General features: G+C 35.1%; 1 protein-coding gene across 9 annotated transcripts in view; it reads right to left on the bottom strand.

The window, feature by feature from the left end:
* The window catches only part of LOC135690509 (uncharacterized), a 76,620-nt gene that overhangs the window by 29,346 nt on the left and 21,752 nt on the right, over positions 1 to 25,522 (bottom strand). For 8 of the 9 annotated variants that reach the window (XM_065208076.2, XM_065208077.2, XM_065208078.2 and 5 more), the window contains 16 exons: positions 25,074 to 25,275; positions 23,844 to 24,197; positions 22,999 to 23,109; positions 22,409 to 22,477; positions 21,553 to 21,641; positions 14,892 to 15,054; positions 7,928 to 8,041; positions 6,237 to 6,395; positions 5,722 to 5,810; positions 5,229 to 5,423; positions 4,147 to 4,218; positions 3,718 to 3,820; positions 3,055 to 3,177; positions 2,386 to 2,440; positions 1,267 to 1,387; positions 306 to 352 (listed from right to left, as the gene is read on the bottom strand). In XM_065208076.2, coding sequence (XP_065064148.2) covers positions 306 to 352; positions 1,267 to 1,387; positions 2,386 to 2,440; positions 3,055 to 3,177; positions 3,718 to 3,820; positions 4,147 to 4,218; positions 5,229 to 5,423; positions 5,722 to 5,810; positions 6,237 to 6,395; positions 7,928 to 8,041; positions 14,892 to 15,054; positions 21,553 to 21,641; positions 22,409 to 22,477; positions 22,999 to 23,109; positions 23,844 to 24,197; positions 25,074 to 25,275 — 2,066 coding nt within the window. The remainder of the gene's footprint in view (positions 1 to 305; positions 353 to 1,266; positions 1,388 to 2,385; positions 2,441 to 3,054; positions 3,178 to 3,717; positions 3,821 to 4,146; positions 4,219 to 5,228; positions 5,424 to 5,721; positions 5,811 to 6,236; positions 6,396 to 7,927; positions 8,042 to 14,891; positions 15,055 to 21,552; positions 21,642 to 22,408; positions 22,478 to 22,998; positions 23,110 to 23,843; positions 24,198 to 25,073; positions 25,276 to 25,522) is intronic. The other variant, XM_065208084.2, reaches the window with a different exon arrangement.

The following is a 25,522-nucleotide window of genomic DNA, read 5'->3' as shown; positions in this document are numbered from 1 at the left end:
ACTTAGCCATATAGCTTTTATATAACAGGTAATGAGGTAACTGTTTGTCAGGGCTGGGTAGTTTAGTCTAACACACTAAACAACCCCACATTCAAGGAGCTGATTTTCAATGTATGCACACACGAGAAAATTTCTTAAACTTTTGAGTAAAAAATGAAGAGCGTTTTCAAGAGACTCAAAAGGCTTTTCAGAACTTGTAGCAAAAACTTTCACTGAAAACAACCCAACCATTAATGTTTTGTGAATTTCTTTGATGGTAGTAAAAGTATTTGAGCAAAGTGAAGTTTCTTGGCTAGCGGGGTTACCTTCTAGCCTCCCAAAATCCACCGCGAACGAGTTGGTTTTCAGATACCTGAAACATTGAAGAAGTTCAAATTAAAAGGGAGGTAAAGCTCTAAACGAGATTTTGTCAGAAAAGTTTTAAGAACAGAAAAATAAAAGTAGGCAAACGACCAATTCCTTAAAACTCAACATGAAACTATAATATTCTTAATGACCAACTGTATGTAGCACATCAAAAACAAAGTTCCTGTTACGATCTGTCTTACAAATTCGTGTCTAATTAGTACAATACAGTAATTTATTCTGTAAGGTAATACGATCTTAGAGAACTGATAATATAAACTCATACTAAATACCAAGCAAAACAAAAACTTTACAAGGAAAACTTTAAACGTTGACAGGAAAGGTCAGGCTAAGTGGTACATAAAGTATTAACAATATAAGTTAATGAAAATGATTAAAAATAAATAACATTAGTAGGCTCCTTAACAATTTGTACATTGAGATAAAAGATCACAAGCTTGCTTTAAAAATATATGAAGAATTTGAAATTAAATAGTGTTTCTAAAGGTCACTGATAATTTACTTTGTGGTAGGTGAAACTGTAGAAGGATTTGAGAAAAAGAAGAAAAGGACAAGCGCATGGGAAATCTATGAGTAACAAAAAGGATCACGAAACGAGGTTGAAGGCGAAGGCCGAAAGGCATAGTAAACAAAGAAAAGAATCGAAAAATGAACATAAAAGCACCAAAAGCATCAAAATTTTCGCAAATATGCAAGGCTCAGTATCAAACAGGGATAATGGCACCCGGCGAGAGAAACTCATGTTGTTAGTAAAGCTTGGATATTTTTGATAAAGCCAATACTTGGTAAAAAAAGTTTGTGATAAAACCAATTCATGTAAAAGATATCGAGAAAAATAAGCCGGTTCATAAAACAAATGAAAGAAAGGGAGATCCACAGCGCAATAGGAGCAATACATACCTCTCTTAACAATTTATTACGTATAGTAATAGGCTTGACTAGAGAACTTGAATCTCCTTTGCTGAGTTTGACTGCAATAATGTTCGAAAGAGCCAGGACATTTGATCCATTCACATCGCGGCTGAAAATACAAAATAACGTCTGGAAGTGTCTGTTGAATTCAACGTTGACAGCAATTAGAGTATGTGAAGAAAACGTTGACAGAATTGGAAGCAAAATGTGATTCAAGTTCAGTTATTGTCTGCATTGCTACAAAGTGTATATTGATAGCTAATTACTGTGATCAATGAATAGATGGTACAATCAATAAAAGTTTTAGGTTCTCATTCAGTCTAGCAACTCAAGAGTCAGAGGTTTTCTTTCTCTCATTCTTCACTAAATGCTCAGTATTCAGGGTTAATCTCAAGGCAATATTTTCCTAAAGACTCCGACAAAGTAGTAAAATTTCCAAGTCCCGCTAAATCTGGTTCCCTTAAGGAATCATACTTACATCGACAAAAGATTAAATCTATAGAAAACTTTTTAAATAAAATAGCCTGAAGACCAGAAAGAGAAAAGCAGAAACGGGCAACTGGAAAAACATTGCAAATTTCCAGCCCCTTTCAACATGTTTTATTATGTTATGTTATGTTATGTTATGTTATGTTATGTTATGTTATGTTATGTTATGTTATGTTATGTTATGTTATGTTATGTTATGTTATGTTATGTTATGTTATGTTATGTTATGTTATGTTATGTTATGTTATGTTATGTTATGTTATGTTATGTTATGTTATGTTATGTTATGTTATGTTATGTTATGTTATGTTATGTTATGTTATGTTATGTTATGTTATGTTATGTTATGTTATGTTATGTTATGTTATGTTATGTTATGTTATGTTATGTTATGTTATGTTATGTTATGTTATGTTATGTTATAGTATTCCAGTAAATGCTTATAAAAAAATAAATAGTTGTGGATCTTTTTGTTATTGAAGTTTCATAGGCGTTTCGTCAATGATTTTTCAAGTTCTGTTTGAAGAAATTACTTTCAATAAGAAAAAAGAATAGTGGATGCATAACGTTCTAATGCTATCACATATCGGTACATGACGGAAGACAATTAAGTCCTACCTGTTGTTGTATGTTGAGTTTGTGCTCATCTGCACTAGAATGACGTCAACGCTACCTGTTTAAAGAATCAAGCCAGGCTATCTAACACAGAATAACAAAAGATTTCTTATGCAGATTTCGTAGTTGCAAACTTCCAAACTTATAAATTCAAAGGACAAATTTTTTTTCTATTATCACTCTATTTCTCAACCAAGCTTGGCTCAAAGCTTTGAATACTGCTTTCAGTCTAGCTGCAAAATTTCAAGTTCCGCATAATATTGGTTGAAACTCCAATTGTCGAAAGTAGTATTCAGTTATCTAGTAATATTTTAGAAAAAAGATAAAATTTTTTGGAACCAATAGCACTAACGGCTATTTTATGTAAAAAGACAGCAGGATGTAAAAAACGCACTAAAGAAAAAAGATGAGATTATTTTTAGCAGAATGTGTATGTATATATTGAAGCACCTGAAACAATTAACCCAATCCTTAAATGCTGGACAGTACCCGAAGGTACTTCATGTATTGATGGAATGTAGACATTTCTTTTGTAGAAAACAAGGAATAATAGTATCATTATATAGCTTGCAACATAAAATGGTAACACACATTACTTGACCATTATGCTGCAGTAAATGATTTACTCCTCTATTCAGTTGAAATGAAATATTAAAGGCAATTAGCAAGAACCTGTTGTTGCAAGGAAAATCTCTTTTGGAATGATGACTATATCTTCTCTGTTTTTTGCTTTCAACGAAGATGGAAAAGATCTGTCAACAGGGTTTGTTGTATCAACATTGGTGACTTCGATTGCTGCAAAGTAAAATATATAACTTCATCAAACGCAATGTACATAAGATGACTAAGATAGAGATACTAGTTTTTTTAATTTATTGCTTAATCTGGTGTTTGATCTTCATTGTTGACATTTGATTTTCAATCTTCTTAATGTTTGGTATTTATTATCTAATGTTGGAATTCCACTTTGTTTGATGTTTGATCTTCTCTTTATTTGGCGTTTGACTGGGCATGTAATTATAACACGACACAATCGGCAGTTGCACTTGCTAGAATTAACTATCAAATTACTATCTGATGTTCTGTCACAATACTGACAAGGATTGTAATATCTGGATTGTAATTACGCAACACGGAAGGAAAATCAACTGAAAATAAGCATTTAAAATTAGTCCCAGTTATCCTAGCTCATTCTTAATATATCAAGTAAAGAACCTTCTCATCTTGATAGTTCTTGAGAAAATCTTCAAAAGATGGAAATAGTGAATTTCATAGATTAGAGAAATTAGCTTGTCATATTTAGCTTCAAATTTTTAAAAAGAAACACGCACTCACCAAGAATATCATCTTCCATAAGAAAAGTTTGGTTTTCTTTCAAAACGCTGCCTATAACGTCACCAAGACTTTCTAACGTTCTTGTTATTCTTGGAACAAGTTCCTGAAAGGAAAAAATCATTTCAATGTTATACAACAGTTTACAATTACTATGGTACTATAAGAAATACGTCTGCCCTACCTAAACTTTCAACAATCTAACTTACCGTTGAACAGAATCTTACTTAAGTAAAATAGATACTTATCAACGAATTATATTTGTTAATCGTAACTATCTTACTCAGGGAACTTTACTTATCTCAAGGTAACGTACTGAGGTAAAGACTAATCCTAATAAACGGATTGTACCTGTCTAACAAATCCTGCTGAAGGACAGACTAATCATGCTCTATGATAAACACTGTCTTACTGAATCTTAACGGTACTCACCGATGAAAGATTGCGATAATTTTCCCTTTCAAAATTACTCTTTGCCATTTTAGAGCAGCTTCTTATGACATTCTAGATAAGAAAACAAATTTCTTTCAAAAGATTACCATTCTTTATACCATAGTATGACGGGCAGTCAATTGATTCAGTCAATTCGTTTGCTCCGAATGAAGCCGTGCCATGCACGTTGCACGCATGCAGAAATTCTAGATGCCCTTAAAGTACATATATATCACCGTGTACTCTTTGAAAATCTCCTTTAAAAGAGATTCAATCCTTGCCAAAATCACTTGAAAAACGCAAAAGAGAGCTCTTTCTACTTCCCCCGGACCACCCAACTCCCAACACCGAACACCACTCTTACCCTCCCTCCTTAACAATGTCGGTTAGCAATTTTTACTTTATTTGATTGAAGCAGAACTTTGCACATCAAAAAGCAAGTTTATAAACATAAAAATATTCAACATTGTTTAGGGGGAAGGGGGAGGGGAGGCTGCGTGAAAAGTTTAGGGACGTTTTTTAAGTGTTTTGACAAGGATTGTAGCTTATATTGCAGCATTCAAGTGTAAAAAAACTATTTGCTATAGCTAAGGTATCCAGCATCACATTAATGTACCTTGTGAAACGTTTCGGTGAATGATATTCTTAGAGCTAGCAGTAAGACACCTGGGCCTAGAGAAGACCTGAGATCTATAAATAGATATACCAAAGTATGTATCTGCTATAAAACTCATTTCAATGCTTTTTAGCCTTGTTTTTACATTGACCTAAGCTTACGGTTTATCAGCTAAGGGCAGTGAACCAATGTTCAAAAAAGTCATTTTGAACGCCAAGCAAAACTTTTTGTAAGGTGTATAATAGGCTGTTAGGCACATGAGATGGAAAGGAAAACTGTATAAGTACTGGGAACCTGCAAATGGCTAATAGCTACAAATCCGCTTCTGAATAAAACCAAGGGGATTTGGCGGTAGCTTGGTGGATTTTTGTGGATTTAAACTCAACTGTTTGCGGAAAATAAAGAGGCTGGTTTCCTAAACCAACAATAGGTAAGGCATAATAGAGACCTTTATAACGCTGCTTACCATTGTAACATTTTGGCATTCGACCATACTACTGGGTTTATAGATTGATGCATTGGCAATTTGATCGATCACACCCATTATGACATGAGAGTCATCAGCTGTTACCTCTCTTGTTGAAATGACAGCAGCAGCGAGCTCTTCTGACACTCTTAAGGCTGAGCCTGAATTCACTATTTTATTCACGAACGGCATAATCTGGGAGATAAGAGAACAGATAAGCGTTGATCGCACTCGTGTATAAGATATAAATTCAATGAATGTAGAGACTTCAGACAATATTGACAGCAGTTTGTGCACCTTCCATACTTCACTCGTAATATCCTTCGTTCACTTCCAATACCTTTATAATTGCTCCATCTCATATTACTCTAATGGTAAATGAATGCAAGTTTGGGTAACATACCATCAATTAAAATTAAATTTTAACTTGACACCACTAACACTAAATCCAGGTCAATCAAAGTTAAGGCTGCAAATCATCCAAAAGAAGTACCTCTTTGGAAATCTTGTTTCTGTCCTTCACGACTGAGGTGGACTGCATTAGTTGGTATGAAGAAGGAGTCGCTGATATAGTCAACGAATCTGTAGAGATAACGAATACCGCGTCAAAAGAAATGAGATAATTAGCATCTGTACAAAGGAGGTCAATATTCAAATATCACCGACAAACAAAAAAGGGCAAACGCGATGAAACGGAGGAAGGGAAGAGCAACACTTTGCCTTCTAAAAGGATTTTGTAAGTTTGTCAGTATCATAGAAAGGAGATGCAGATTCTGAAGGAATTTCCAGACTTAAGTCAAAAAATAATAAAGCAGTTTTAATCTACGATAGAAATGCTAGACAAAATATAAGATGAGGTATTTCAACATATATCCTATCATTTGATACTATATTATATGAAGCCAGGATATATTTTATAGGAGGACGCATTTATCGCTATCACCTTCAAATAAAGCAACAGTAATTAACTTTATAGATAAAATTTATGTAATTTTTAGTTACGCTTACTGAGTTCATTACGAGCATTAGTATATGCATCAGATGTTGATGCTGTTGTTATCGCCTTGGTGCCAACCGTAAGTGGAGTATTTTCGGTTATAGAAAAGCGTGATTGCTTTGAGCTGTTTGCAGGCTGGTTATTCATACCTATACTTGAAGCTGTCGATACTGTCAAAGCAAAGAACAAAAATAAAAGCAGACGTGCGACAAAGTGTAATAAAATAGTCTCTACTTAGACTTCCGGCATATGGTAATTTAATTTAGAAATTGTAAAGAAGTGTTTGGGGTATCATAAAAGGCCAAAAACATTCACTGAAGCTACAGAATAGAATAAGAATCATTTTATTACAGCATATACTGTAAGTAAAATGTGAATTTTAGATTGGCACAGATTTTTGGCAAAATTGTATGTAACATGAGGGTTTGAGGAAGATATAAGAGTTAAGTCCTGGCGAAACGACTAAATATTTCACTAAACATGTTTAGTCGTTTTGCCAGGGCTTTATACAAAAATTAACAACAGAAAATGATACCATTAAGCTTGTGTAGGGGTTTCTTGATCGCTTATTGAAAAGCCTGCTTTTTGGGTTCTGGAAGTCTGCTCCCAAATTTCTTCATGTAAATAAATATATCCTAATCTCTCTATTTGCATCCTAGTCTTGCAATTCTAGCCTTGCTAGTTTGATCCTAGTAATCTGCATTTTTCTTCGACTTTTTCCAAAATTCTACTGTCTCTTGCCTCATTACAATTAAAACAAACGATAACTTGCATAGTAAGGATGTCTGAAATCGAGAATTTTAAGTAATAGGTTTCTTTCATGTAGTGGTCAAGCATCTTCTTTGAAGCACTGAACTTGTGCTGATGTATATCTTATGAGATGTAAGTAATTGTGCGGGGGAATACATCCTTATCTATGAGGTGTTTTTTGTTCCCCTAGTCCGCTACTGGCCCCGGACTTGGATAAAGATGGACCAAATAGGTAGACCAACAGAAAAGAAAACCAATTCGAAAATTCTCGCTGCAACGTTAAAATATATCCAGGCCTCTAAATGATTTGAATAATTTTGATACAAACAACATATTTCCTCTCTCCTCTTTCTAGAAATAGTTTGATCTAATCTTTCATTTTTATTCTTTTTCTTCCATTTTGTATCTTCTAATTGTAGTTTATTTAGTTTTATATTTCGATTGTTTGATTTTAAATCGCCACAGGGCTGCTTTGTATTTCCATGCTCCCGGTGGTATCGTCTAGTGAACTTGTGTATGGTTTTATGATAATTTATGATAACTGAAGATTTATGATAATATATTGAGATAATAACAGAGAAGGCGTATATGGCAGGCTGTCCTAAAATCTTAACCGTTGATCGTTGTTAAAATGTTCAAGGCATTTTTCATTTGTCTGGAGGCCGAGTAGCAATTGTCACGTTTAAGTCGAAACGTTCACAAATAACAATCATTATAATTAGGCAAAATTCGGGGAATATTGAACGTCGATTGGCAGTTTATCTAAAGTATTGTTCAAAGTTTATTAAATAAGAATATATTATTATTGCAGACGGGAAAAGGTACAATTCAAACATAAGATATTCATTGCGGTATTTTCAAGTGTCTGAATAACTCACCTCTATGGAATAACCACATACGTTTTTTTCCAAATTACATCAACACTACTTTTAACGAAGCATTAGAGACACACCTGTGATCTTAAAAGAAGCGGTGGAGGAGGATATTGCTGAGGTTCTTGATGACGTCATTGGAGGAGTTGAAGAGAAGCATGACCTGGAAATCTTTCGAACATTTATTCCAGGTACTGGAAGAAAAAGTGAAAAATAAAATGGCGAAGATTGTAAATGATATTCATGTATTACAGACGATTCATTGCTTCATTTTAAAAGGACATTGGCTAGCAACGTCACGAGGCAGAACAAACATACGCAATATGCAGAAAGTGTGGAACCCCTCTTAAATAATAGAAGATGATATTGCGTGTGAAATATTGAAGATTTGAAAATATTCATGGCGTCTATTGGTTCTGCGAGCAAGCTTTTCATTTGTCCCATTGAAAGCCTCAAGCAAAAAGCAGAAAGATCGCTTGGTTGTAAATTTCCCTGAAATGATTGACTTATAGAGAGGGCCAAAAAGACCAATTTTCCGGCAAAGTTTTTCAGAATAAAAAACACACCAATAAAAGTCTCAGTGATAGAAACTTATTACTTTGAAAATTCGTCATTAAAAGTTTCCAGTAAATCCAACAAATATAAGAACAGAGAGAATAAGGCAGCCCCCCTTTGGCGCTACCTCCAACGAACTCACTTATATCTGCACAAACAAAAACAACGGTTAATCAAAAAGTTTGTGGGAAGGAATTCTGAAATTTCTGAAAAGCTAATTGTTTTGCAGAGATTTCTGTAAGGTACTGATTTTGCAGATTGACTAGAGAAACAGATTTGACTTGACCAAGGTCACGTTCTATTTTGGCTTTTGCTTCTGAAACTCTGGTAGGAAATCAAATTAAACTGATTTAGATAATGTCGGTACTGATGTTCATATCTTAGATGGTAATTTTGACTAAATTAGTTTTATATATCTGTTATATTTCGTAAAGATTGTAATCTTTAAAGAGCTCATCTCAGGAGGGTTAACCTCACAGTATATACTGGTGTTTCTCACAGTAAACAAGTGAAGGTTGGAATGACTCTTGATTTAGGCATTAGGAATGTATGCACTTTATTAATGCTCTACAGCAGTCGCAATGCTGACTCAACATAATTAAGAGGCTCCTTAGAGCCCCTTAGACGTCAGTACCAGCAAATTACAACGGAGCTTTTTTAATTTAGTGTGTATCTTTGTTTGCAAAATATTTTAGGCCTATCCAGCGAAGCCCTACTGCAAAATATTTTTGACCTGCAATCTATATCCATTCTAGAGTTACCTCTAATTCTCTTTTTTATTTGTTTGATTTATAAATGATACTGAAAACCCGTAAAGAAGTATTTAGATATAAAATGATCTTTAGGACAACGAAGACGTAATCGGCGCAAAAGAAAGATATGGAAAACCAACGCTTTTTGTCAGACAACGGCCTCAAGTCTAGACGAATTCAGAGTCTAATTCACTTATCAGTTTTCGCTGAAAAAGAACGGTAAAAGTTGTTTTATGAATCATGTAAGTAGCATTAAATGTTGCAGCTGTTAAGGACTTATTCAACTAAAGATTTTCATATTTGTAAGAATATCAAAGAATTAGGTAGTTTGTGGGCCTGTGGACTGACTTCTTGAAGAAAAGGAAGCATTTGATTGAAAACCAATCAATTTTTTTAAACAGTAGGAGATAAGGGTATGAAAGAGTGTTCTCTTCCACCCATGGCTTCCCCGCTTATACTGTCATCAAAAAAAGTTCTATAGGCAAATTCCGCCTATAAACCTTCCTCCATCCACACAAATATGAACGACTTTCCCATTGATCACAAAATACGGTAGCTGCTCAAACCTGAGCTCAGCAACAAATCATTTAGAGTTCTTAGACCTGATGCCCTTAAAAACATATTTATAAACAGTTTTTACATTAAAAAACATATCCTGAAATAATACCTTAAAACATCCTAAATATTAAATCAGTTCAATATGTCTAAAAACTGGTGAGATGTGGTCAATGAAAGATTTTGATTTTATAAAAATTTTCGTACACTGCTATACTGGCTTAAAACCGAGACCAAATTACAGTGATATGATGGGGAAAGCGCATGAGCTAATATCACAGGCAATTCGCAAGACATCGGACTGCTTTTGCACAGTAAGAGCTTTTTAATTATCATCTTTCAGGTTTTCGGATTCAAATTCAAAAATTCTATAAACGAATTTTGGGTCGTCAACACTTGAGAATTCTATAGGTGCTACCTCCTAATTTCGTGTTTACAATTTGACTTGAATCCTTGCATCTTCAAATTAGTTGCTAAGCAATCGTGCATAAGATGGATTTCACACGTGTTCATTTGACACTCTGTTATGTTTCAAAACGGCATATCTGATTGCCAAAGTTCTTGAGCCCAGAGTTCGAATTCTCGATTGTAGTTTCTGAGTTTTGAAGAATCAGGTCAGGTGACCCAACCTAAGCAAACTAAAATGCATTTCTGATAAGAATTATCCATTAACTCTTTAATCGTCGGTCCGAAGCTTTAAGTAAAGCATTTTTAAGCAGTTTCACAATCATAAAAAACTGCAGCTGAAAAACTGTAATTGCTTGATGCATCTATTGATGATGGGATCTCTTCGCTTTTTTAACAATAGATTCCCGCTAGAAACTAAAATTGCACCAAAAAATTTAATTCAAGAGAAATGATTTGTAATGCAACGTACATAACATATTGGATGAAAAAGTGACGTATAAAGCATTGACATCTTTCTCAGAAATCTGATCAATTATGGGATCTTCAAAAGACTAAAGAAATGATTCCTAGTATGAAATCTTCCATGTAAATTTTGAAATAAGACCTCTTAACGGCTGTTCCAAAAAATCCATTTAGTAACATTTGGTAGAATAGAAAATCCGTTTTTACCTCTATCAGCTAACTTTGATTACAAAAAATTTCTTCAGCTTGACAACATAATTGGATTCTTCAGAATCATCAGAAAAGTTTACTCGATTACCGGTTTCAAAGTAAATCAAATCAAGTCCTAGGCTTTTGGTGTAAAGAACAACACCTTTCTTAATTGCTACTCGGAGTGCCACGCTTAATCCGATCATCAGGCAACTGTACAAATCAAATCCTATATGAAATCCTGTCTTCCCACATAAAGAGTCACTTAAACCCTGCGTATCAAGACTTGGCAGCTCTTTGAGGGTTACAGAGTGTGGAAAGAGAATGTGTTCTACCCTTTCTAAAAGACAGGAATTTTTGGCTAATTTAGAGAATCTGCTGAACGAATATTAAAATGTAACAGTCAGAGATATTGCAAATAGGCTTTCGATATACTTCGAAGAAAGCTAATGTGAGGTTGCTAGAAGGCCTGAAAATATAGAAAAATTGTCTTAATGGCGCAAGAAAACAGTGAAAAAAGGATATGTATATCTGAAGAACTATGTAAAAATACACTCTGCCATTTGGCAGTGAAGTCTTGAGGTGGAAATGTCCATCTTTTTGTGGGACGCACATCGAAAACCGATTTCGCATTGAAGGCTTACCTGGCTGGCAGTAATACAAATTATGCTGGTATACAAAAATACAATTCAATACCTCCATTAATACCTCCGGCTTGAGGAATTTTCTAATTTTTAACCTCTCCTGAAGCCTTGATTTAATTGAATACATTATGCTAGGAGGAAGAACATAATAACTAATGGCAGGATGTTACGTCTATAAAATCAAAATGAAAGGTTGTTATTGAAAACAAGATCAAATATACATTAATCATTCCAAAAGAAAGACTGGATCCTCGATCATAGACAGCCCAGTTTCCTCATCTCCACCTCTATTATTTACAAATAGAATGCTAAAGACACCAGAATCTCGTTTAAAGTCGTGCACAAATGTTGATTTTGCATGTCAGATGTTGGAAAAACAGGTCAGATTTTGACTTGAGAAGCAAGGAATGCAAGCATTGCTGTTTTCACAGGCAACCAATAAAACAGGCAACCTACCAACAGAATTCGGAGCTATCGCCACATTTACGTGGAATCAACCATGACTTACGAAAATCTTGGGAGAAAGGACACGATTCGCCAGAACCTGACACTGCTGCATTATATATTATCTGCAGTTTAACTTAAACCTTATCAATTATGTTTTTTTGCTTTGTGCTATCATTCTGAACCATCCAATTAACAAACACATGTGTGAAAATCGGAAGGTGGCATTTGTATACAAAATAAATAAGGAAACAAAGATGCATTAAAACGATGCATTTCAAATGGGGAGCTAGACAAAATAATTGCATCTTTGCAAAAGGATTGATAATGCTGCCTCTTAAAGGTATTCCATCTTCACAAAATAATCAGGTTACGAGGGCATTCCATTTTCCATTACGTATTCCATCTTCACAAAATAATAAGGTTACGAGGGGATTAATTATTTGTTTTATGTCACCAATGGTAAGAACATTAGACGTTCTGAACGTGAGGTGTTACCCTTTGCCATCAAAGTTGTTAAATGATAATGTTTTTTAATTACCTACATATGCATAGTAGCTACTGTAACGCCTGTGGCGTTTATAACAAGAAATGCGACCAGTTTAGCAGCTTTTCAATTTTCAATATGCAAAATATACCAAAGTGTGTTTATAGGGATCAATATACTTAACGACGTTTATGTTTTAAGTTTCCTCTAAAGGAAAATAAATTTCATATTGAATTTACACAAGTGGGTAAGTAAAAGCCAAACCTAAAAACGGATGTTCAAACGTATTGAAAGATCTCCGAAACACCTCGCTTTGTAGTGCAAGAGAGCAGAAAGCGACACTGGGTGTCTTGTTGATGGTTTTTCAATAGAATCTGAACAAACGAAATAACTTTAAATGTCGTTACTGCTTTTAGATAAAAAGATTTGAGATCTAAAGGGTTATCAGATCAACGATATATGCCACTATTACTTCAACTAGAGGGTTCGAATAGTTCTATGACAGCAAAGACGCCCGACTATAAGAAACTGACGTAGTTTTCGTTATCTAATCTTCGTTTGAGAGAAAAAGCTATCTTCCGTAACAATTACTTTTCGGATCGATAGATTTTTTCAAAAACATTTTTCCAGACTTTTTGCCAAAAGATTTCAACCGCAGGTCAAGCTATTGTTCATATAAAATGTAGGACAATCAAATATTGTCTTTCGTCTATTGTCTATTGTAAGGAAGATAATTGTGGCTGGATGGGCAATTGCCGGTTAGTTAGTATGCTTTTCAAGGCAGAGCATACAGTAGTAACTCTCGAAAAACGATCATAAACAAGCAGGCACCGCGCAGCCATTGGGCTAGCCGAGGCTATAGCCCCCCCTCACCTTTTTGCAATAATAGGCTTCAAATTTTTTGGAAGGTTTACTCTAACGTATCTTTGCATAGTTTACTCCTATGTAGTAGCAGTTCTTCTTGACTGGGAACTTTTTTCGTTCATTTCTAGCTTCGTTAGCTTGGTATTTTGCTACTCTCAAGCTAATTTTATCTATTTTTATAGTTATTGATAACTTCTCTGAACCAGAGTGTTTATAAAAATTGAGAAGAAATGAAAAAAGTATTTTCTAAAAGGGGCGTTTTCTGGCGTTCTGCAGGGCATGGCCTCAAAAAACTATGGTCACACCCTTTTCAGCCCCTCCACTTTTAGACTGGTGCATGGTCCCTATAAACAAGAAATGACAGAAAGATTTTATACAGTGGCGTAACGCACAGTGTGCACTAGAAAATTCTCGAAAAATGGGTTTTTTGATGCAAACATATGCTTCTTAATAGCATTCACAGCATCATCGAATTTGGCAAAAGATTGAATATGGTTTGTGAGCAGCTAAAAAATAATGCAAGATATAGCATGTCAATTAGATTTCCCTCTTCCATATCGTTATAAAATTTTGTATTTGATTTACGAGAATATAACAAATATCAATAATCTAATTGACTTCCTCAATGAAGCAGTTTGAAAATATTGATCTTTCTGGACATGTTTTCAAATGCATGTACGAGCTGCATCTGTATACGCTGCATAAAAATCCAGGAAAAGCTTAGATGAAGATCATAGAAAATATCTCAGGCAGCAGAATTTCCCTTTATATGTTGTTGAATGTTATTTCTTTGGGTTTTACAGGAAAACCCCATAGAGTGAGCACTCAGGCTATAAAACTTGACGCAAATTTAGTTAAGTATAGGGGCCCCAAAACACTACTTTCAATAAGGGTCCCACACTGTTCCGTTACGCCACGAATTTTATAACGCAAAAAAGAGCCTTGTTGCATCTTTTGCCCCCTCTCCCCTTCCAATCCCCCAGGGAGAGACAGCTCCTTCATCTTTTTTCGACTGAAAGTGAACAAACGATATCTCGTATGCTATATCGCTGGGAGTTACACGCGCATATTTTGAAAAATGGGGAAGACCTTTTTTAATAACATCAATAAGAAACAAAGCTTCGAGATAGTTGAGAAAATCAGCTGTTTGTCCCATAAGTATTATAAATATTTTGGTCGATATAAAACGTTAAATCTTATTATAATTCACCATTCTCTGGAAACCAACGTTCTAGCTGAGAGGATTCTCAATTAACTTGACGTGTGTTATGGCTTTCGCGTTTCCTTTTACGTAGAATAATTTATTCAAGCAGAACGTTTTGAGTGCAAATATTTTGTCATCAAACTATCGGAAACCCCCGTAAATCATCTGTGAAATCCTAGTTGTCTTTTTACAAACATGAGCAAACATAATTAGCTGGAAAATTATGAGAAAAATTATCTAAAATTGAATTTTTCTCAAAGGTTTTAAGCGTTTTAAGCAGGTTTCAAGCAGCCCTTTAAACTAGTTTTTGCTGTTAGAAGATTGTTGTCAGAAATAACTTACCTTCACTGATCGTTTTTCAACACAAAAATTAATCAACAGACATATTCCACACAAAATTAGGAAGTTCTGATGCCGAGATTAAAAAAAAAAGCAAAAAACTTACTACCTTATCCAACAAAATCAAAAAAAATTTCCCACCTTTTACAGTGCCAGGTCTGCCAGGAACACCATTATTTTCGATGCATTTCCCGGGCCTTGCCAATGCTTTTGGGTATGCCGAGGTTGTAGAGATTACGCCTCCATCGCCGCCGCTATGCTTGCCATCGCTACCGTCTGCGGTTACGTATCCCTTGATCACTATCTGCAAAATCAGGCATTGCAAGAAAAACTTCATCATGAAACTTCAAATTTGATAAAAAAACTGTTTTTAATGAGTGGGGCTCAGCTGCTGTTATGTAAGTACTAAGTTTGATAATATTGTGTACCATCCTTTGCTAACTCACGCCAGAATGGACATTTTCTAAAACGTGGTTGACGTTGAACATAAAAGCGAGATCTTGGTGTAGATTATTGCGGAGATTTCTCTTTGCGCTCAAAATAAGACGAAGACCATCGATATTGCTCTGTTGAGCTATCAGATAAGCCAATTGATGTTTACATAGCGGCGAAGCATAGCATGTTTGCTCTTTACGGCTGTTTGCACTTCATATCATCGTCTTCCTGAATAAACCGTAAAAATCATTACATTGAAGAGGCTAATCTCCACCTTAATGAATGGTTTCTAGTGCGTGTTCGCAAAGGTATACACATACGCCTTCGCAGCATTCTCAAGCGCTCCTTTAACGGGGGTCAACTGGATTCTGCATTCAATCTCTGAATACATTTTAGCTTACCTATACAGCACTGTCATACACGCACATAGAAAAGGAAGCACTGGTTGTTAACTGTCAGTTTTTGAATAGCAATTTAAATTTCTTAAAAGCAAACTAAAGATTGATAAGGTATCATAAAAATTTTTAATCGGTTCATTGCTGAGAGAATCAACATGTGTATAAATTTCATTGTTTTAAACAAAAAATGAGAATGACAAAGAAAAGCTTTTGTTCTAAATTCAGTTACATTACAATTACAAGCTTCTGTTTGTTTGAGCAGCTTATTTTAACATGGTTAGAGAATGACAGCCGTAGAGTAAAGAAGCCATAGCTAGAATACAACATCAAAGAATTCTGGACTAGTCCATGCCTCTTTACAAAAAGTAATGTTGAAAAAAAGGAATTAATGCGTCGAAAAGAAAGTGGTGCCGATTAAAATGATCTTGATAAGGCAAGGAAAACGGGTGGCAATGACATGATGGCATTGTTGATAGGCTGTTTTGGGGAAGTACTCAAACGAAACGAAGCTCTGTTGTGGATGATAAAAAAGATGGCACGAGAGAAAGTTAGGGTATTCGAAGATGAAGAGAAGACATTAATAAACGCTACTTGGTATCGTATAGAAAGACTAGAGTCTAGAACCTTAATTTACCTTTGTTTTTCTAAGCCTGGTCAATTCTTGTCAGGCTATCATTTGATCAAAATCATAATGACAAATCACATTGACGACTGCAATAATCAATAACAATAAAGAGAATTTCAGCAGAAAAATTTCAAACTGATTCATCGGGAGTTGTCATTATCTGCTGTGAGTTCCAAGAGGGTGGCCTTCAATGAGCTATCCTTGAGAAACGATTGCGCAAAAAGCTCTGTATGTAGAACAGGTACATCGAAAGTTCTAATTAGTTCCACTCTATTCACACCTCATCGCCGGCAAACAGTTTGTCCATTTCCCAAAGACATTTATTAATTTTACGACAATAATCTACGCTCAAACAATCAGAAATATTCACAAAGTCTTTTTTAATTTTCTTATCAAGGCATCTAAAAAGCCGGTGATGAGAATATCCAATGCAAATAGGTTTTTGCGTCGCAGGAGATTTTAACTACGAGCGAAGAACAGTTTGCTTTCTTGGCCAAGTCGATCACTTCATTTTCCGCATAGTCTTTAATGAGCTGTGGCTCTAAATACATGGAATTGTTTTGAATACATTAAAGAATCTTTAAGGAAAAACCTAAAAACAGTTTAACAAAAGGTTTTTTCAGACACAAAATTTCGGACAGGACTCATTCCCGTGAAAAAAGACATCTTCTTTGAAAGCTAAATGTGTGTCGGGATGCACCGAAAGACACTTTTTCATCAAAGTATGTCTAGCTTCAAAGAAAGATATTGGATTGGTGAATGAAGAATTTGAAGAGGCAGTCAAGTATAGAATTGGACAGAGGTGTTGATGACAATGATAACATGATACTGATTATGTTGCTGATGTTAATGATGTTTGAGCTTTGGCTGCCTGTAAATTAGAGGAATCTAGCGGATTTATGAATATGTACTCCTTTTAGAGCGTGCAAGTTTGATCAATTCGCTAGAAAACAATGTATATTATTGCTTTCGAGCTTATGAGGCGCAAAGGTGTCCTACGTAGCAATACAACAACGATATTTTATGATGGCTTTTTACTTGCTCTAACTAATATTACGATCCAAACAACCATGATAAACAAACAGGCAAAACTCTCATGAATATTTTGATGAACATGACAGTTATTGACAACTACTGCCGTCGTTAAAGATCCATGAAATAGGCCCCGAGGTCCATCCGATTAGGAAGGAATCCATCTTTATGCTTTGGCAGCAGGTTATAGACTCTATTCACCATTCATTCCGGTTAACAAAACAAACCTCAAAGTACACTCAATTTTTTAATAAAAAAACCATCTATTAGAAACCGATCCCTAAGATAACAAAAAAAATCAAGAAACCATAGATGATGACATCCATCTTAGGAAACTGCTCGAATACCCTTATGCTAAAGACCGGGTGGAGTTGATTCTTTCGAAAACTAGCCACCTATTTCCTGTTTATTGACATAGAATGTAGAGCACCTTTTGATTAATTACCGTAAATTCTTTTTTAGCTCCCCTCTCAATTAAGCCCCCTCTCTTATTAGCGCCCCCTTTTCAGAAGGAAAAATTTAATTAGCCCTCTCTTAATTTAGCCCCTCCCCCCAAATTTTCACTGATGCTGAAATAAGTAAACTTGACAAAAACAGAGATTTTCATTTTATTCATTGGTCGTTCAATACTTCGCATCAAATCAAAATTCACAATATGTCTCTTCCAGTCATGTCAGATCCAAAGACAAAGATTTAATGTGCACGATGTGCATTAAGCACAGGCCATGTGAGAACCTTTTACCAAAATTACAGGCCGTTGGTACTCCGAGGGATGAAGTCGACCTTTTCGAATGCTCGAATTCAGAAGGCGACATGGCCTAAGAAGACATCTTAGAATTAATAATTGATGACGATGATGATGACAATATTATTGATAGAAGGCTGATTTGATGTTTTTCTTTTCGCAAATTACAAAAAATTAGTTTACCACTATAAACGGTTTTATTACAAAATATTCATTAAGCCCCCTCGCTCAATTTAGCCCCCTCTCTTATAAGCCCCCCTTTAAAGTGCTAAGAAACAATAAGCCCCCGGGGGGCTAAGAAGAGAATTTACGGTAGGTCTTTTTTTACTATCTTATGTTACGTTCTTATATTTCAAAAAAGTGTATAACTCTTTAGATAAGAAACTTCTGAAAACTTCTAGATCTGAGATACGCAACATAATAAGAAGCTGGGTGCACATACAGATGTGACGTTGGCAGATGGCCCTAATAACAAATAACAGGAGAGCTAAAGGCGACTTACGACCAGTGCTGAGGAGAGGGGGGCAGAGGGGTCACTGAACCTGGGATTCCATTATCACAACCTGTCATTAATAGTAATAATTGTCGGTCTATAAATGAATGAAGTAAAGGAATAACAGCAATAATCATATTATGTTATCTCGCTGAAACAGAGCCTGTAGCTCTAGGTAATTTTTTAGCTTTCTAGGAAAAATTCTTTGAACAAAACTAGAAACCACCATGTGCCTATTTTTGGGTTACACTCACAGATAGATCAATTTTATTATTTTTTTATGGTCTTCGATATTTTTGGGACAGTTGTATTTCATCTAAATGGTTTGCAAGGTTTTGCTACTCAGGATTGATTGTGGTTTGTCTTAGCTGCAATAATTTTATTCTAGTGTCAACTTGCTTCAAAAATTTAAACCCTTTTGTAATCAATATTATTGCTTTGAACGATTTTAAGTAATTTGAAAAGCTAGCAATGTCTGTTTTTGACTCTGGAGGGATATCAAGCTTTTTGCACTCTACCTATTGCTTTTAAAGAACAGAAGGTGAAGGTGACTTAACGTCACACAAAAAAACTGGGGCACCTACATCTGTTTGCAACGGTGGATCTTATTTGCTTGAATTTATTAAATTAAATAAAATCAAAATATAAAGAATTGCCAAAAAAGTTTTGTTACCGAAAAACTTGAATTACTTTAGTTTGCCATGTTCTGGCATTTCGTGTAGTCATGAAGAATTCCTTATCTTATGGTTAAGATGTTTTTATTTTTATGCATTGTGGAATCAATATATCACATCTATGTAAATTATATTTAAATAGCCAACAGAAGTAAAAGCCGCCAGCGTAATTTTGCCATGATAACAATTTTCACAAGAACTGTCTTCAAACTCTGTTGGAGGAGCATTCCCCGTAAACGCGAGAAGAGTCCACCTTGGGCTTGCCTTGCTATTAATCTTTCGTCCTGACCCGATCCGATCTGACCCGGGGCCCATAAATCCTCTCCGCGGCCCTGCTTACGGCATCTCTTTCGGGCAGTGACTCAGTCTTCTTAGAAATAGATAAAAAACGGCAAATTAAAGACTCTGCACTTCTTAAAAGCGCAGGTCATCTCGAGGCATACCTTTGCGACTCGGCACGATTAGGGTTCGGTACATTTTTGAACATGTCAAAGGAATAGAGCGGCATCTATTCTGTGCCTAATTCGTAGTTTTCATTTAATACTCCCCTGTGGCTGTGCATTTTACTGAAAAAACTTTGAAGACAAATTTTATGGGATCATGAGTTGTGAAGCTCGGTAAAATGAATAAAGTAAGGCTTTGCATTGACTGAAAAGCACTCAATGAGAGAATAGTGCAATGACGTAATTCTTAGAAGCGGGTAAAGCTTCACAACAACAGTAGAAATGACTCGCAATGACAATTCTGCATAGGAAACGGTGACACGTATTGTGATGGATTGATCAACTAACCAGCTGTCCAAATAAGTTATCCGGGCAATAAACTGTCCACATGGTGGTCAGAAAGACTTTCATTTAGTGGAACTTTTTTCATTTCCGAAAGCAAGACCTTATCTGGAGACCAGGGCGGTCACTTGAATTTTTTAAATACAGGGAGGTCCATCCGATAATTATGGATATAAAGTTTCCTTGTGATCTGATCCTTTTGGATACCTGATTTAACAATAAACCCTTTTGATACCTATGGGTTCAAGTAGCACATAAAATGTCAAGAACAGGAAAGAGTGAACAGGCGTGTTTAAATTGATTATTATAGGAAACAGTCCAAACTACCATAACCAGTCGTCTTTTATGTGCTCAAAAACAAGATTTTGTATTTTGATATTTCTGGGTTTTTTCCACACTTTTTAGCTGAAAATTTTGAGTCTGTTAAATTTGTTTTTGATACTTTTGGATGAAATTTGTTAACGGCAGGTGGACCTTCCCATGTATAAAAAAGATTAAGTGATTCCCTGGGATATGATGTTCGTATTTTCATTTTAGTATTAGCATTGTAGAAGTGTTATCTGGTGACTCAAATGTCATAACAGATCATCAGCAGTAATTCCTAACGTTAGAATTCATTATTCATAAGCCCAGCCGGTGGAGCTTTCAGGTTTCAATTCAAATTGAAAAACAGGATCGTCAATACGCCTACCTTCTTATGATTTAATTTGATATCTTATTGATATTTTGCAGCAAATTGATAGAAAAAAGATGTTGTTTTCATCAAAGCTAATCGAAACACAAGAAAATTCAAGAGATTTTACAGTAATCGAAAACATATTTTTGACTCAAAATCAAAGTCGACTGAAGGTTCGGTTTGTTGCAAAAAATCTTAGTGATATTTTGCAGCAGATTGATAGAAAAAAGATGCAATTTTCATCAAAGCTAATCGAAACACAAGAAAATTCAAGAGATATGACAGTAATCAAAAACACATTCAACTAAAGGTTCGGTTTTAAGAAGAGAAATGACGCAAATTTTCCTATTCTATAATTTCCAGCTTACTGGTAACAGACAAAACAAGGCAAGAGAAATGATACGGTTTCACACGCACGACTTAACATAGATAAAAGAGAGTAATTTCTATCAGGAAGAAAAGGAAAAAAGTAAGATGAAAAAGATGAAAACACGATATAACTCGCTTTTAAAAACCAGCTTTGCTTATTGGTTGATCTCTAAGAAACTTTTTATACATAGCACCCGGAATCCCTACGTGAAATGTTTCTCGACAGTTTCACAAAGTCAATGTTGCCTTGTTCCGACCTTTTTGACGGGTTTACATGGTTTTAAGTAACCAGTCCGTGTTTAATCTTGATTTAATTTTCTGATAAGTATTTTTCAATTTCTATAAATTGCAGGCAATGAAACAGATTTATGGGTTTGTAAAACTTTAAGGCTGAAATCAAAAGATCTTGCGCAACCGGCATGCTTAGCAGTAGCTGTCTTTTTACGCAAGGAGAAATTGACTGTTTTTATCATTTTCATGCAGTACGATATTAGGGCGGTTTTGGAATTATAGTCGCAAAGCAAGCCGGTTGCGCAGGAGCCTTTAAGCATGGAGGTTTTAGTGACTCACCTCATTAGCATCAAGGATGACAGTCCCTCCACTTGCACCGCAGCTGGCTCCGGGGTTTTCAGAATAGGCATCTGCAGATATGTTTCCGTCTACGAAACAGAACGCTTGCATCAAATTGCGAAGGTTGTAGAAATTTTTATTGAGTACAAATGATACGCATTTATATTGGATATAAACTGATGTGTATGGAAGGGTCAATGATTTAGAAGACTCAAATGAGCACATTTTCAAAGGAAACGTCAACGTATAAGAGCCCTTTTCTCAAAATATAAGTCACTTTGCAGAATGGATTGGAGGCTTGATGGAAAATAATAAAGCCGTTTAAATATTCCGAAACATGTTTATAGTTTGCTTGCATTGTCATCATTCAAAATTAAGAATAGTCTTTCCCAAAAGAATTGAAAATTGTCTCCAATAGGAAAAGCCAAGGTCCAAAAAACAAGAACACAAGCCCGAGACCCACGCCCCGCATAAAAAGTGAGAAGATAAGAGATGGAAGATGAAAGTAATGGAAAATTTGACTATTAGATATATGTATCAGACTATATCTATACAAAACGGTACAATAGAAACATCTGTGCTTTGAGGATTTAAAGTTGATTATCTACAAATATATCATCTTTTAGACTTGTGTCCTAATGGAAACCCAGACAGATCAATTTCAACGAACCCATACAAAATCCACTGTCGGCCCTTATGAAAACTTTGGAAAAATAAAGATAAAAATCTAGCTCTTATATTTTAGAATTTCAATAAAGATAACTTGCTTCACGATTCTGGACAAATTTACAAGCATGATTATACATTCAGTTTAAGAAAAATGTTTGCAACAGCTAAGCTTAAAAATATTGCTTACTTATTACTATTTTGCCTTTCTTTGCTTCTAATGCGATTGCTCCACCACCGTATGCTGCTGATAGACTCGCTAGAACGAAAGGCGAAATTGCAAGATAAGCCATGCTAATTCGCTAAAGATAATCATGCATCTTCAGAAATACATTTCAGGGCATTCTCTACGCAAACGTAATTACAAAGCCGGTTAATTACAGAAGGTTAATTACACTGGATGTTATTCAACAATGACAGCATAATCAAAACGTTATATGAAAATTAAAACATCGTAAAAATAGAAAACAAAATAAAAAAGCTTGGTAAGAAATATATAAATATGTTGAAGGTACGCTTTGGTATATAGAACATGATGGTACTAAGACTCCGAGTTTCATTTTTAATCCAATTATTACGCAACAAGAATATAAAGTTGTGCATATACGGCATCGAGCACTTTATGTCCGACTTCTTCATTACATTTCTTCAATGAACAGAAATCTCCATTAAAAATGAAGGCATTGAAGTAGAAAAACCTGAAGTAAAAAAACCTGAAGCAGAAAAACCTGTCTAAACTTGTCTTACTTGTGACTAAGAAGATTGAAATGTAAATCTTACAATTTCGACATGAGCTGCCACCAATTAAAAGAGTTGGATCAATGCCATACGATCGTGATAGTGTATTGTTGACGTCACCATGTCCCGCACCGTTGTCGTCACTTCCGGGTCCTTTGAATACAGGAAAAAATTAAAATAAACTGGGTACTTAAAACTGCAGAGCAGTTACGAATCCCTGAGTACTGGCTTAGCAATATTAAGAAACTTTGTACACAATTTCATACATCAGAAGAGATACAATGCTATAATCATATAATATAATCATAACCATAATTTTGCCTTAATCATATTGAGTAGCAGATATGTACAAGTAATTTTATAGTCTCTATGCTTTACAATTTAATACGCCCGTTATAAAACAAAATTATTTACACGATTCTTAGACTTTGGGAGATACTAGACTGTATTGTTTTGAGATTTATCTTTGTTTCGATTCAGTTATCTAAATGCTCTAAGAATTTTTCGACTCTAAGAGGAGATCTGCCTGAGCATACTTCCACCGACATGAGATACTCCCATATGCAGACTCTCCCATGAAATTTATATAAATCATATCCCTTTACACTTCATATTCCTCAAAAACACCATAAATTTGTCCTGTGTTCACACTTTCCATTTATCCATGCCATATATATGAGCTTAGTCCCACGATTTATCTCTCATTTCACACTACCTTCTTCATGCTTCACGGATTCTTATAACCTGTTTTCCTCCAGAAATAAACTCAAAAGACTTGATCTCACTTCCCCCTCTTCTTAGCTCTTTCCTCGTGGCCTTTTTGAAAGTTTAATATAGGCCTCTGGGGAATTTCCTTGAAAAAATAAACTAAGAAAGATGGAGCTTACCTGTATTACGCTCACTGCCATGATTATGATAGCCTCCCAAAAATGTGGTTTGCATTTTCGCCGTTCCCATTTTCCCACGAGCACTTAGATCCAAATTCGTTGAAACAGATAAATGTCCATTGAGAGAAACGATTTTGAGAGCATGACTTCCAGTGATTGTTACATTGCTTCCCTTTGAAAACTCAAAGTCATGTTCAAATGTAAACGTGCAAATTTTCCAACTCCATTGCGTGCATCCTATATCGTTGTTCACGCTTGACAGGTTACCATGTTTTGAAAAGTTGTCTGCTAGATTTCCATTGATTGTCATTATACAAGATGTTGTGTTTATCACAGTTGTTTGAATATGTTTGGCTATAATCAAGAAAATTCAAGGATGAAAATATACTACAAACAAATACGAAGGCAGTGAGCTGCTGACCAAAAAGGCCTGCGATTAGGGAAAAGAGAAAGAGCTGTTTCTAAAAAAAATAAAAGGAATTTTTAGAAAATTGGTAAATTTCTCAGAAAATTCTTCAAGAAAACGAAATTTATTTGGATGAACAAGTTTTGGCCTTCAAAGATAAAATATCGAAATATCTAAGCAATGAAAGAATTCTCAAGCTTGTCCAGAACCCTAAGCACAATAGTTGAAAAACAGCAAGTGTCATTGATAAGGCTTAAAAAACTGCTAACAGAAATCAATTTGGTAGACCTTTACAGAATAGTCATTAATATTACAATAGTATTTTTATCAAATATCATACTGCTGAATTTCCTGAAGTACACAGTCAATACTCTGCAAAGTATAAAATGTCGTATTATAACCTAAATTTATACTGCTTTATATAACTTGATAAAAACTTACATATTTGAATGCATTTTAAAGAAACGGCTACTTGTGAATTACAGAGCTGTTGCAGTTTCTCACAACTTATAGAAAATATTTTGGTATTTGAATTGTATCTAAAAAATTTATGTTAAAAGTTTATGCATCATTCAACATCATCTTAAATGTTGTTATGAGCACATGGTAATCGATTGACTTTATAATAGGAAATTTTATCGTAATTAGATAAAGATTAAAGTTCAGGTTTGCAATAAACAGCAAATTGTTATGAGGTTTATGATTGGGAAAACTAAGCCTCGTTGTGAGAGGGGGTGTTTGGTTGGTAAACTGTTCGAGAACACTGCAAGAATAATTCTGAAATAGAGAAAAATGCAATCATAACTTATTTTTCACGGACTTACTGGAAAATTTCTTGATTCCATTGGTACCATTTACCAAACCCTTGCCGCCTTCTACTTTGATAACAAATGACCCTGCTGTGTGGTAACTAAACGACTTAACAAGAATGACGCCACCACCTCCTCCATCACCGCAATAATCAGAGTAATTTGAAGTCTTTCCGCTGTTACCTCCAACTGCTGACAGTTCTCCTTCTAACACGACCTGAAAATGAGATTTTTTTGTAAGCTGGAAAACATGCAACGGAGTAACCAGGCAAGCAAGACCATGAAAAGACAAACAAGTAGGCATGCTATCCCTCAGCCAAACATCCAAGTGTACATGTTGGCAAGCAAGCAAACAAATAATCAAACATGAGATATAAAGACATAAAGACAAAGAAGAAAAGCAAAGAAATAATAAAGCAGCCAGGCAAGCAATTAAACGAGCAACCAGGCAAACAAGCAAGCAA

This window comes from Rhopilema esculentum, chromosome 4, assembly GCF_057945365.1.
Source record: "Rhopilema esculentum isolate cy_ngs chromosome 4, ASM5794536v1, whole genome shotgun sequence".
Taxonomy (NCBI): Eukaryota; Metazoa; Cnidaria; class Scyphozoa; order Rhizostomeae; family Rhizostomatidae; genus Rhopilema; species Rhopilema esculentum.
The sequence above is the reverse complement of the archived record's forward strand: the minus strand, read 5'-3'. Positions and strand labels throughout refer to the sequence as shown.